Raw genomic sequence first — 14,653 nt, 5'->3', positions numbered from 1 at the left:
TGCCCGGGTGTGACACGTAATCCAGCTGTTTGCGGGTCCGCTGCGCCTCCATGTGCGTCCGATCATCTGCGGTGATTTAATACGTGCAGCGTGGATGAATGAGATGGAAACCATGGCAACGGATTTAGCCGCAGGTAAGCAGCATCAGCACCGCGGTTCTTAATAAACACTGATGTGCGCACTGGTTTGGTTCCAGGCTTGTTTTGGAGTGAGTGCTGATTTTAATGGGTGTTTACAGGAACTTGTGTCCATATATGTTCTATATGTCATTTAGTATAAGCTTTTTATTTTTATTTATGTATTTTTATCTTAATTTTATAAAAAATATAGTTATATATACCAGCATCAAGTTTTTAATGTCAAACACAGTCATGGACAATTCATCTCCACTTTATCTCACGTGCACTTCTTTGGACTGTGGGAGGAAACCCACGCAGACACGGGGAGAACATGCAAACTGCACACAGACAGGACCCGGACCGCCCCACCTGGGGATCGAACCCAGGACCTTTTTACTGTGAGGCGACAGTGCTACCCACTTAGCCACCACCACAGTCAGTCATGGACAATTTTGTATCTCCAATTCACCTCACTTGCACGTCTTTGGACTGTGGGTGGAAACCGGAGCCCCCGGAGGAAACCCACGCAGACACAGGGAGAACATGCAAACTCCACACAGGCAGGACCCGGACCGCTCCACCTGGGGATCGAACCCAGAACCTTCTTGCTGTGAGGCGACAGTTTTACCCAAATATTTGTTATGAATGCTGGTAAGACATTTGTATGTTCAAACTCCTGGATTAACAGTGCACATGCAGCAGTGTAGATGATCGCCTTGTGGTAGATAACGTTCTATAATGTCAGTGCATTCGTGGCGTGCATTTGTAATTCCTTCTTGGTGATTTCTTCATGTGTGGGTTTCCTCCTGATGCTCCGGTTTCTGGTTATAACATTTTGTTGTAATTACTTTGTGTATGTGGGTTTGTTTAAATCCACTTCATTCTTTGATCCTCCAGGCCACCCAAGCAGGACGGAGGTTCCTGCTGACTCTGGTTCCTCTCAAGGTTTCTTTTACCTCGCCGCTGTTGCCCTCTGCGTTTTTGGTTTTTAGGTTCTGGATGCTGTAAAGTTGCTTTGAGATGATGTCTATTGTTTGTTGGCTTTTTGTACAATCGCAGGAACTTCATCATCTGATCGTCCCAAAGGAAAAAGTGGTGATGAGAAGGGAAAAGCGAGGACACTCACTCAGCCCAGGAGCAGAATGGCATGTCTGTTTGGTTTCGAGAAGGAGGATCTGACTTCCTGGCACCGGTTCGTGTGTCTTCTGAACCGGCCGACTGACCCAGCGTCGCTTGGCATCTTCCGCTGCCTCTTTGGTGAGTGTCACATTTTATACTGATGATCTGGTCAGTTAGCCTCGTGTGTAAAATTAAACAGCCGACCTAATTTGTTTGATTTATGACCCCAAATCAGAAAAAGTTAGGACAGTGTGGAAAATGCTTGGACTTGGAAGTCTTGGTCATGCTCCTTCAACCAGTCAGTCGGACATTTTTAGCCGTGTGACATGTCGCATCGTCCTGCTGAAAGATCCCATCCATCCCAGGGAAGAGAATCAGCATGTTTGGGTGTACGTGATCTACAAGGATGGATTAATACCCAAATCGGTTGAAAGTGCCCTCCACATGGATGCACGGGCCCGGAGAATGCCACAAAACATTCCCCAGATCATAACGCTGCTACAACCAGCTTGTGTTCTTCCAGCAGTGGTTGCAGGTTGCTCTCTGATGTTTCTCGCCTGACACGCCAACGTCTGTCCTGAATGAAGCAGAAAATGAGACTTATTGGAGAAGGAAACCCTGCCAATCATCAGAGGTCCAAAATCTAAGCCTTTTTTTTGTCGGTGCTCATTCGAGGTGCAGTGACCATCTGCTTCAGAGCCCCGTATGCAGTAGGGTTTGCTGAACTCTTCTTTCAGACACACGTCTGGTGGCACCCTGGTTTATTTAGGCGATGAGCTGCTCCACTGTAGCGTGTCGGTCCACCCTGGCGCACCTTTGTAGCCGACGTTTATCCCTCACATCAATGGCATGTGGTGCTCCGTAGTTTCCATGTCGCTTAATTGCAATGGTGCTATTTGTCCACTCACGATACACGATTCACGATACACTTTCACCACAGCAGCACACCAGCAGTTTACAAACTGGGCAGTTTCAGAAATACTGCCACCCTCGGCCCGAAAATCAATAATCATCTTTTTTTACCCATGATAGCGACGAGGGATACGTGTGACATACCCTTATATACCCACCAATCTTATAAATCTACCAAGCCGGCTCACGAAACGTGACTTCCTCATGAGCTACACGCTGCCGCCGTGGAAAGTGTAAAACTGTGTAAAAGTTTAAAATAATGTAAGAAAAACTACAAAACTTTTTCTGATAAAACATGAAAACAAATGTAAAATTAATAATTAAGTAAATAAAAGTGTTTGGTTGCACTAATGGTTGGTAAAGGTGCTGCCGGTTATTAAGCATCTCATCTGGTTTAATGAACAGCTTAGAACCTTCTAGATTTCTGATGACGTTCTGATGAAGTTCTGATGACGTTCTGATGAAGTTATAAAATGAATTCTGGCTGTTCTCAGAAGCTCTTCTCACCCCTCACACTGTTCTCTTGGCTGCAGGTCTGCTCATGGCGTTAGACATCACACAGGAGCGAGGACTCAGTCACCTGGACCATAAATACCTGGACGGGGCGCCGGTGTGCCGCTTCCCCCTCTTCAATTTCCTGGAGCCGCTGCCCATGGACTGGATGTACCTCGTCTACCTGCTCATGTTCCTCGGTCAGTCCGGTCATACAAAAGTATCGGGACGCCCCTTCTAATTATCAAATTATTATATAAGGGAATATAAGGTGTTATATAAATGAAATGACATGCTTCCAACTCAACAACAGCAGCAACAGTTTAGGGAAGGTCCTTTCAAAGCAAGTTATACTATACAAAGCAAGTTCTATAAAGACATAAGCTCTACAAAGGCTCTGCTGTCGGCCAGCCGGGCGCTTACACAGACGTAAGTGTCGAGCCGGATTCATCGTTGATGCTGCAATAGCGGCCTCTGCTGGCTGGTCGAGGCACTGCACAGAGACGGTGAATAATGGACAGCAGTGCCTGACTGATCGCTGTGTCCACCGTGCAGGTGAAAAGAAGCGGTCAAACTACGCCATTCAGCCACAGGGTTAAGGGGTGTGCTCAAGGGTCCAACTTGTCCATTCTTTAACTGCTGAGCTACAACTATCGAAGGGGGCGTGTGGTAGGTACGGCCCTTCTTGGTCAGGATCCCTTGGACAGCAGCAAACTTGGGAATTGGATATGACTAGATTGGGAGAAATAGGGAACTATTATATATGTGTGTGGTTTTTTTTACCCAGGTGCTGTTGGCATCATGCTCGGCTGTTTCCACCGTCTCTCCTGTCTGACGTTCATCGCCACCTACTGGTACGTTTTCTTCCTGGACAAAACGACCTGGAACAACCACTCGTACCTGTACGGCCTGATCGGCTTCCAGCTCACGCTCATGGACGCCAACAGATACTGGTGAGACGCCGCGGGCGATCAGGGTCTCGGTGCCGAACGTGTAAACGTAGGAGAATCTGATCGGTGGTTCTGTGCTCACCTGCAGGTCCCTGGACGGACTGCGTGACCCTAAGAAGAGGAACAAACACGTACCGCTGTGGAACTACACCCTGCTCCGGACTCAGGTTCGTGTTCTACAGCACGGGTTCTGCAACAGGGGGCATCAGTGAGCCTAAAGGGGGTGGGGGGGGGGGGGGGTGGGGGGGGGGGGGGTGTTACCTGTTGGTTTTGATTGAGAAAAGTAAAATGGGATGGGAAAATCAACACACGTCCAATCTGCAACCGCTTTTTATCACCCGCCAGCGTTCGGTTTGCCACGCTAAGCTCTATGCGACTTCCTCCCCCCACTAGCTGAATGTTTACCACGATCATTAACCACTTTATCAATTGCTTGTTCCCGGTCAGGGTCACGGTGGGTCCCACCAGGAAACACTGGGCGCACGGCAGGAACACCCTGGACAACAAGCGCTTAACACAGTGGTCTAAGGTTCTAGTAATGTTTGGATCTTGAGTGGGGGGTCAGACAGGGTCTCTACTTGCACTTGCTGTAGTATGAATCTGGTCCTGGCTCCTGTGTAAGTGGAGCTTGGCGTGGCTCTCCGTACGCGATACGTCTCTGTGTGGGAACTCAACACTGGTGGGTGATAAGAAGCGGTTGCAGATTGGACGCGTGTTGGAGGGGGAGTGATCTGATCGGGGGTTGTGCAAGCAGAAGAGGATTCACAAAAGGGAGCTGGATATGACTAGGCTGTAAGATAAGAGAAGGGGGGATCCAGAGGGGCCAGTAGCATCTCAACCTCGACCTTTTTGATGTCTGTTCCACAGATCTTCATCGTGTACTTCATCGCTGGAGTGAAGAAGCTGGATGCTGATTGGGTGGAGGGCTATTCCATGAAATATCTGGCTCATCATTGGCTGTTCGATCCTTTCAAGTAAGTGTCGGAAACCCCTGGAGTCCCGAACGCCTGCAGATCATTAATGATCGGACGGCGTGTTTGTTTGCTGACTGAATTGGACATTAGAGGGTAAATTCCAGACCTCCTGTTGACATTTAGGCAACCTGAAATGGACTCTGTACTGACGGACACACAGTCCAACAGCTCTTACACTGTATGGCCAGAAGTATTCGGACACACCGTGTCTGGAAAGTCATGGTACACCCTGCGTCAGCACCGCTGAGATTTGAACCCAGGCACAAATTGCCACATACAGTCCAAATACTTTTGGAACGGCTTCACAGAAGAGTGAAGGCTGTTAGTGCCCCGTATTAACCATAAATAAATGGACAAATGTGTGTGTGTGTGTGAAACTTACCGTCTCTCTGTTTCTCCGTCCCGTATCAGGGTGATCCTGCCGGTGGAGCTGGTCAGTCTGATGGTGGTACACGGCGGGGGTCTCATCCTGGACCTCACCGCCGGTTACCTGCTGTTTTTCGACGCCACGCGTCCGGTCGCCATCTTCTTCATCAGTTACTTTCACTGCATGAACTCGCAGCTCTTCAGTATCGGTACGAGCATCAGCGCAGCGGGACAGATCCGTCACGCCATGATATTTTGGGCGTTTTACCCCTTATTTCCCCCAAATTATTAGTTTCTAATTCCGCAGATTATCAGGCGCCCCTGTCGACCCTCGTGCAGGTCCTTAGGACGCCAAACAGTCATTCAGTTTGGCAAACAGAGCCAATCAGAAAGGGTAGAAAGAGTCAACTCTTTCATGCTGGTATTAATTAAAACCCTAGGAGATGCACTATCTAGCCAAAAGTATGTGAACACCCCACCTGCATGGCACTCTGGTGGCTAGCCCACTACCGCTGGGATCCAGGGTTTGAATTCCCAGCTGTGCTATCAACCGGTTGAACGTCTACGTACAAACACGTCCGGTGTGTGTTACTGCACTGTTCCCAGTGATTCTCGGAAAACTGGACCCACTGTGACCCTGACCATAAAAATAAAATGCTTTATATGCATTTCTTATGTTGTCCTCACCTCACTCGGAAATCTTTGGGATGAATTGGGATGTCAGCTGCGATCCAGGCCTTCTCGTCCACACCAGTGCCTGACTTCAGGGCTTTTATTTTGACTGAATGGGCACAAATCCCGACAGTCACACTCCAAAACCTTCTGAAAAGCATTCCCAGAACAGTGAATGCTGATGTGTCAGCAAAAAGGACCAACTTCATATTAACGTCCATAGATTTAGAATGTGAACAAGGTCATAGTCAGGCGTCCACATACTTACGACCATGCGTGTATTTTTGATTAACCGTCCAGACGATGGTCACGTCCTGACCACAGTATTTCTGCACATGTTTACCCCTGTACAGGAATGTTTTCCTACACCATGCTGTCCACGAGCCCGCTGTTCTGCTACGCCGACTGGCCCAGACGACTCTTCGGCCGTTTCCCAGAGTTCCTGCAGCCTGTCCTGCCCCTGATCTCGCCCCCGCCTGAGCCCAGCCCCTCCTGTGTGTACCCCGGACCAGCGGGCGGCTCGGACCGGCAGCCGGAGAAGCGCGGCGTATCTAAACCCTCCACCATGCGCTTCAGACACAAGCTGGCCGCCGTCTTCACCGTCATCTACATCGCAGAGCAGCTCTTCCTGCCGTACTCGCACTTCATTACCAAGGTCAGGGTCTACACTCAGGTTCTACTGGTCAGCTGGGTGCCCCCAACAGGCACAATTGGCTGTGCACTAGTCTGCTGGGTGGGAAAAGACTGGATCAATTCTATAAAGCACACAAACCTATCGTGCCTACTAGGGGTGCCCAGCCGACCGGTAGCAGAGCTGAGACTCGAACATTTTTCATTTATGTAGTGAACTATGAGGCGTCCTAGAAATCCTACGGTAATTCAGTTAGCAATCGCTTAGTCTTAACATCCAAGATGTCGAAGTAAAGCAATTAAAAACACGACTCGGGTAACTGAGTTACCGGGAACACCCCACAAGAGCTGCAGTTTTGGAGATGCTCTGACCCAGTCTAGCCATCACAATTTGGCCCTCGCCCATTTTTCCTGCTTCTAACATCAACTTTGAGGATAAAATGTTCACGTTCTGTGTAATATATCCCCCCCACTAACAGGTGTCGTGATGAAGAGATAATCAGTGTTATTCACTTCACCTGTCAGTGGTCATAATGTTATGCCTGGTTGGTGTGTATATACAGTGTATCACAAAAGTGAGTACACCCCTCACATTTCTGCAAATATTTCATTATATCTTTTCATGGGACAACACTATAGACATGAAACTTGGATATAACTTAGAGTGGTCAGTGTACAGCTTGTATAGCAGTGCAGATTTACTGTCTTCTGAAAATAACTCAACACACAGCCATTAATGTCTAAATAGCTGCAACATAAGTGAGTACACCCCACAGTGAACATGTCCAAATTGTGCCCAAAGTGTCAATATTTTGTGTGACCACCATTATTATCCAGCACTGCCTTAACCCTCCTGGGCATGGAATTCACCAGAGCTGCACAGGTTGCTACTGGAATCCTCTTCCACTCCTCCATGATGACATCACGGAGCTGGTGGATGTTAGACACCTTGAACTCCTCCACCTTCCACTTGAGGATGCGCCACAGGTGCTCAATTGGGTTTAGTCCATCACCTTTACCTTCAGCTTCCTCAGCAAGGCAGTTGTCATCTTGGAGGTTGTGTTTGGGGTCGTTATCCTGTTGGAAAACTGCCATGAGGCCCAGTTTTCGAAGGGAGGGGATCATGCTCTGTTTCAGAATGTCACAGTACATGTTGGAATTCATGTTTCCCTCAATGAACTGCAGCTCCCCAGTGCCAGCAACACTCATGCAGCCCAAGACCATGATGCTACCACCACCTTGCTTGACTGTAGGCAAGATACAGTTGTCTTGGTACTTCTCACCAGGGCGCCGCCACACATGCTGGACACCATCTGAGCCAAACAAGTTTATCTTGGTCTCGTCAGACCACAGGGCATTCCAGTAATCCATGTTCTTGGACTGCTTGTTTTCAGCAAACTGTTTGCGGGCTTTCTTGTGCGTCAGCTTCCTTCTGGGATGACGACCATGCAGACCGAGTTGATGCAGTGTGCGGCGTATGGTCTGAGCACTGACAGGCTGACCTCCCACGTCTACAACCTCTGCAGCAATGCTGGCAGCACTCATGTGTCTATTTTTTAAAGCCAACCTCTGGATATGACGCCGAACACGTGGACTCAACTTCTTTGGTCGACCCTGGCGAAGCCTGTTCCGAGTGGAACCTGTCCTGGAAAACCGCTGTATGACCTTGGCCACCATGCTGTAGCTCAGTTTCAGGGTGTTAGCAATCTTCTTATAGCCCAGGCCATCTTTGTGGAGAGCAACAATTCTATTTCTCACATCCTCAGAGAGTTCTTTGCCATGAGGTGCCATGTTGAATATCCAGTGGCCAGTATGAGAGAATTGTACCCAAAACACCAAATTTAACAGCCCTGCTCCCCATTTACACCTGGGACCTTGACACATGACACCAGGGAGGGACAACGACACATTTGGGCACAATTTGGACATGTTCACTGTGGGGTGTACTCACTTATGTTGCAGCTATTTAGACATTAATGGCTGTGTGTTGAGTTATTTTCAGAAGACAGTAAATCTTCACTGCTATACAAGCTGTACACTGACTACTCTAAGTTATATCCAAGTTTCATGTCTATAGTGTTGTCCCATGAAAAGATATAATGAAATATTTGCAGAAATGTGAGGGGTGTACTCACTTTTGTGATACACTGTATATAAATGAACATGAACCTTATCTTACTTCTACACACACTTCCGATGCTTTTTTTCAGTGTTGTAACTTTTTAATGCTGTTTTCGGTTGAGCGTGTAGCCACTGATGCGCCACTGCTTTCACATCATCATCACATGAAAATATTTTTCCCCTTAAAGCTTCTTCAAGCGCCAAAAAGTTGGAGATCAGATGGTGCTAAATCCTGACTATAAGCATCTCTCAGACATGAGCAATTACTACAGGACAGAACAGAACAAAACCAAATAGAACAGAACCAAATAGAACAGAACCAAATAGAACAGAACCAAACCAAACAGAACAGAACCAAATAGAACAGAACCAAAAAGGTGTACATCAGATGGTGCTAAATCCGGACTATAAGCGTCTCTCAGACACGACCGATTACCACAGAACAGAACCGAACAGAACAGAACCAAAGAGAACAGAACCAAAGAGAACAGAACCAAACAGAACTGAACCAAAGAGAACAGAACCATACAGAACAGAACCAAAGAGAACAGAACCAAACAGAACGGAACCAAAAAGGTGTAAATCAGATGGAGCCAAATCCAGACTATACGCGTCTCTCAGACACGACCGATTACCACAGAACAGAACAGAACCAAAGAGAACAGAACCAAACAGAACGGAACCAAAAAGGTGGAGATCAGATGGAGCCAAATCCAGACTATAAGCGTCTCTCAGACACGCCCGATTCCTCCTCCTCCACCCTCACCGCTTATAACCACAATATAAGCGTGAGGAAACTTTTTGAAGATCCCTCGTGTCGGTTTTTGCTCTGCAGGGCTACAACAACTGGACTAACGGACTGTACGGTTACTCGTGGGACATGATGGTTCACTCGCGATCCCATCAGCACGTGAAGATCACCTATAAAGACGGAGTGACCGGAGAAATCGGCTACCTCAATCCTGGGGTGAGTCCTGCAACCCCTCGATCCCTCTCGTATTACGCCGGATCGTTGGATTCTCTGTGTTTTGTTACGTCTGTGATAACTATGATCGCTAGCAGACCTCACAGCCGCCGTTCCGTCTGCCGTAGCGCAGGTTTTCACTCAGAGCCGGAGGTGGAAGGATCACGGAGACATGCTGAAGCAGTACGCCACCTGCCTGAGCCGAAATCTGCCCCGCTACAACATCAGCGAGCCCCAGATCTACTTCGACATCTGGGTGTCTATAAACGATCGCTTCCAGCAGCGGTAAAGCTACAGCGCTAAAGTTTTATTTCCTAATACTGATACTGGTACGAATATTATGATTCCTGTCTGAAAACGGACAAATTCTGCCCCCGTCTGTAGGATATTCGACCCCCGCGTGGACCTGGTGAAGGCCGACTGGTCTCCGTTCCGGACCAACCCCTGGCTCATGCCTCTGCTGGTCGACCTGTCGCCGTGGAGGAAGAAGTTCGAGGAGATCGAGGGGACGCTGGACAATCAGACCGAGCTGGTCTTCATAGCCGACTTCCCAGGTACACGCCGTGCTGAATTGTTTAGGAATAACTTGGCACAGTAACGGGGGATAACGGAGATCGGGGCGTGACTCTCCGTGCGCGATACGGATCTCCACATGAACCCACATTGTGCAGTTGAAAAGAAGCGCTCGGTGCTGCAGACGTGTCCGAGGGGGCGTGTGAGAGTCATGACTCTCCTCGGTCACTTAAAGTACTGGTAAGGCACTGGATTAGTAATCAGAAGGTTGCTGGTTCAAGTCCCATCACCTTTGCCACTGTCTGGCTATAAATGTAAAAAGCTTCATATATTTAATACATTTACATTTTCGGCATTTAGCAGATGCCTTTATCCAAAGCGACTTGCATTACAGTTACAGTATACAGTCTGAGCAACTGAAGGTTAAGGGCCTTGCTCAAGGGCCCAACAGCAGCAACCTAGCAGTGGTGGGGCTTGAACCAGCAACCTTCGGATTACTAGTCCTGTGCCTTAACCACTAGGCTACAGCTTGCCTTAATATTTTTTTATATCTGTGGTGTCTGGATACTTTTCCTTCTGAGTTATACACTATATGGACAAAGTATTGGGACATCCCTCCTAATTAGGCTCTAAATATGTGGCAACAGTTTGGGGAAGGCCATTTCCCTGTCCACTTTGCACAAAGTGAGCTCAATAAAGACGTGGTTTCGTTTGACAAGTTTAGTGCAGCTAAAAACAAGTGGGATAAATTGGATCGTTGACTAGCACTCTTGTTCGACACAGGTGCCTGACTAAATAGGCACGAATTTCCCACAGGCACACTCCAAAATCTTGTTCAAAGGCTTTTCCCAAAGAGTAAAAGAAGGTAGTGGTGCCACCGCATTAACGCCCGTGGTTTTGGAACAGGGTGTCCAACACTGTCACTGTAAAGTGTCCGGATACTTTTGGCCGTATGGTTCATGCTGACGAGCAGCAGGTCATGAATGAAAATGCCTCGTGTGTGCAGGTTTGAACCTGGAGAACTTTGTGAGCGAGGATCTGGGGAACACCAGCGTCCAGGTCCTGCAGGGCAGCGTGAAGGTGGAGGTCGTGGACGAGGAGAAGAACTACACACTCGGTCCAGGAGAGAAGATGCAGGTAAAGCAACGTTCAAACTACACCTGCCTGGTACTCTATAGGGTCAAAAGTATTCGGACAGGGCTCCTCTGAGAGGGCTTCTCACTTTGAAGACTTTGGAGTATGTCTGTGGGAACTCAAGGGCCCAACAGCAGCAACCTGGCAGAGGTGGGGCTTGAACCAGCAACCTTTCTATTACTAGTCCAGTACCTTAACCACTAGGCTACACCTGCCCATTTGTATTCCAAAGCTGTTCAGTTTCTATAAACCGAGCTTTGCATTGTTATGTTAAAACAGGTAAGGACCTTCCCTAAACTGTTGCTGCCAAGTTAAAAGCATATAGTTCCCTTTATATAATTGATTTATTACACCTGTTAGTAACTGATGTGGCTGAAACACACAGATTCAATCATCAGAAGGGGTGTCCCAATACTTTTGCCCAGGCTGTTCTCTTGTTTAATTGCTGCATCACGTTGTGTTCGGGTTTGTAGCTTCCGGCCGGGGCGTATCATAAAGTATACACGGTGACGGACACGCCCTCCTGCTACATGTACGTGTACGTGAACACCACCGAGGCGGCGCTGCAGAGGAACTTCACCAAACTGCTGGAGCTTCAGGAGAGAGTCCGCAACGGCACAGGTGAGCATCACAGTCATCACCGTGGTAACATTTACACACATCACACCCATCACGGTGGTATCACAGGACAATTTACATATGCCTGGCTAATACTGAGGCGCCGGGGTGGCACAGCGGTCTGTTATGCTAGCCCGTCACAGCTGAGATCGGGGTTCGAACCTGAGTGGTGACATCGACTGGCCGGAGCATCTACACAGACATGATCGGCTGTGTCTGATGGTTGAAGCTTTGTGATGGATCGACACCCTGTCCAGGGTGTTCCGGACTCATTGAGAGCCTGACCAGGACAAAGCCAGTGATAAAAATGACATAAAAGAACGAAGTGTCTGAATGCGTGATTAGAAACCTGCAGTCACTTTTCATTATGGACGACGTGTTTTTCCCCCTAGTGTCCCAATTTTTCCTTCCAGTTCCCCAATCGTATTTCACCTCCACACCTAAACAAGGAGGGCTGTGACTAACACACGACCCCTCTGACACATGTGCGTTAGCCTGCACCGAGGGGGGGGTCATACAGAGATCCGTATCGCGCACAGGGTCATGCACCGATCTCCGTTATCCCCCGTCTCAGCGTGTGCAGCACCGTAGATCAGCCAGCAGAGGGCGTAACCGCAGCAGTTATGAGGAACCCTCTTAGACACACGTTCCCTTGGACGAGCCAATCGTTGCACGTAAAGGCGCCCAGCCTGCCGGTAGCAGAGCTGAGATTCCAACTTGTGAGTTGGGATCTCAGCGCTGGTGTGCTAGCGTGTTTAACTGCGCCTTTCGAGCGCTACGGATGATGCGACTTGTTACTGTGAAGCATGAAGGGTGTCTGGCCGCTAATGTAAGATTTAATGAAGAAGTCCTGTCTTATCCCACCCAGCAGACTAGTGGCCGATTTTGTCTGCTGCACTGCCGATCGCCAAGCCCAGCTGACCAGTAGGAGTTCAGAATCCCAGTGCTGGTGTGCCAGCACAATATCCCGCTAATTTTTAGCAAACTTGTGCGCTATTATTACCTCAAATGACCGAAAGTTTTTGTACTGTGTGTAACCAGAGACCGAGCCTCTTCCTCCAGAGCTGCAGCCTCTTCTCACCGGCGCAGAGGAGGAGAATTCGGAGGTTAACGCCACCGACCCGGTGCTGCGACTCTTCCTGAAGCGTCAGAAGCGCATGGAGGAGAAAAAGAAGAGGCGAGAGGCGCCGGTGCTCGAGAGGTTCGATCGGTTCCTCACAAAGAAGTACTACATGATCCGACGAGGGTACGACCCTCATTATTTTACTTAAATACCCTTCTGCATATGGGAATTTGTAGCCTAGGGGTTAAGATACCGGACTAGGAATCGAAAGGTCGCTGGTTTAAGTCCCAACACTTTCGGGTTGCCACTGTTGGGCCCTTGAGTGAGGCCCTTAACCCTTAAATGCTTAGATGAAATCGTGTGCTAAATGCTGAAAATGTATACATTCCAGCCAATCACGGCACTCTGCGAGACCCCGCCCCTGTCAGGTAAAAAGCAGCGATCAGTGGTTGTACACGTGCACTGTGTGGGTCTTCCTGTCCTGGGTGCCTCCTGCCGTTCGCATGCACCGAACGCACCACGACCCTGACCAGGATAGAGTGGTGGTGAAACAGACAATAAATGAATAAAAATCAATTATGTGTAATTCGGGACACAGCCGCTTTAGCTGATTTGGTTTCCTGCTTAATGAGACCCGATTACCACTCTTACTTACTCGTACCCCTGGTCCAGAGACATCTGCTCCACCTGTAATAAAGAACCAGAAGGTTATTTTAATATATTTTTAATCTTTAACCTGATTCGTCCGGTGCAGGTTTTTGATGACGGCCATCGCCATGAGGAACCTGGCGTTCGGTCTGCCACCGCTGGAGCAGCTCAGGAGGGAGGTGGAATACGCCAACATGAGGGCGCCCGAGACGGACCCCCGGCAAATGGAACAGCTCAAAGACGAGGCGGGGCACGCCGAGCTGTGATCACGCCGACCGGAGCATTCGGAACATTCCTGACGGATTTGTGACTGTTTTAGGATGCGATTCGTTTGATCAGTATTCACAGCAACACTAAATTCAGTTCCAGTCTTTTAATATTTAATGAAGAGTCAGAAATAGGTTTTGTTTACGTTATAAATGATAATTAACATGTCGCCTGGGTGCAATGCTGGAAAATCTGAGACCGGGCCGCCTCCTGACACGGCCGATCGTCTGCGTAGACGCCCGGTGGGCTGATAGCACCCCTGAGATTATAAATCATCCAGACGTTTGACCGCATGGATTCCGATTTAAAGCTTTAATTCTGACACTGTTACACACGATGCGAACCTTAAACTCTGAGGTCGTTCCTGTAAAGCCTGATCTCCTGTGCTGCTGTTTTGTATCTTTATTCCACGAGTTTTTTACATTATTGAGGTTGAACTGGGCCGCTGAAGGAAGAAAATCCCTTTTAATAATTTACATGAGAAGATGGAATGATGTGAATAAGAAATGGCTGATTTGTTTGTATGGTAATTTTTTTTAAATAATTAAAAATAAAGAAGCTTTGCATTGATGTTCTGGGGATTTTTTGTATTATTTTTACTGCCCTTAAAAAATAGGAGTCGACCATAACAGTCCACTGGAACTTAATGGAATGGTCACAGTGACTACACTATATCACCAAAAGTATTTGGACACCTGAGCATGAGGTGTCCTGCATTTTATCCATGATTTTTACCACAACCCACAGCAGGACAAGCTGCTAGCACACCAGCTCTGAGATTCTGAACTCCTCGATTCGAAACTCGGTGTTGCCACCGGTCGGCTGGGCGCCATCTGGCGGGCATAATTGGCAGTGCCTGCGGCAGATACTAATTGGCCACCGTATCTGCAGGGTGGGGGTCGGACTATGTGTGAGTGTCTTGCGCTGCTGAGAGATACCAGATTGCATCCGAGGAGAGCACGTCGCTGTACACGCCTCTTCCGACACGTGTACAGCCCTCCTCTTCTCGCCCCTGCATTCTGCACAGGCGTCTCTTCAGCCAATCAGGGTCCTTACACAGCGTATGACCCACGCATCGTCACCAGGACTGG

General features: G+C 48.4%; 1 protein-coding gene across 1 annotated transcript; it reads left to right on the top strand.

Annotated features, from left to right (window-relative positions):
• The first annotated feature begins 8 nt into the window (after window positions 1-8).
• On the top strand, window positions 9-14,132 carry ggcx (gamma-glutamyl carboxylase). The gene is made up of 15 exons (XM_063013627.1): window positions 9-134; window positions 1,179-1,376; window positions 2,684-2,842; window positions 3,430-3,595; window positions 3,681-3,759; window positions 4,460-4,566; window positions 4,978-5,141; window positions 5,958-6,259; window positions 9,191-9,322; window positions 9,453-9,604; window positions 9,704-9,873; window positions 10,839-10,969; window positions 11,440-11,587; window positions 12,626-12,830; window positions 13,402-14,132. Exons 1-15 carry the CDS (start codon window positions 95-97, stop codon window positions 13,559-13,561), a joined length of 2,313 nt encoding a protein of 770 aa, XP_062869697.1. The 5' UTR covers window positions 9-94; the 3' UTR covers window positions 13,562-14,132.
• Window positions 14,133-14,653: the final 521 nt, after the last annotated feature.

The sequence above is a fragment of the Trichomycterus rosablanca genome, chromosome 18, assembly GCF_030014385.1.
Source record: "Trichomycterus rosablanca isolate fTriRos1 chromosome 18, fTriRos1.hap1, whole genome shotgun sequence".
NCBI classification, from domain to species: Eukaryota; Metazoa; Chordata; class Actinopteri; order Siluriformes; family Trichomycteridae; genus Trichomycterus; species Trichomycterus rosablanca.
This window is presented reverse-complemented; position numbering and strand designations above follow the sequence as displayed.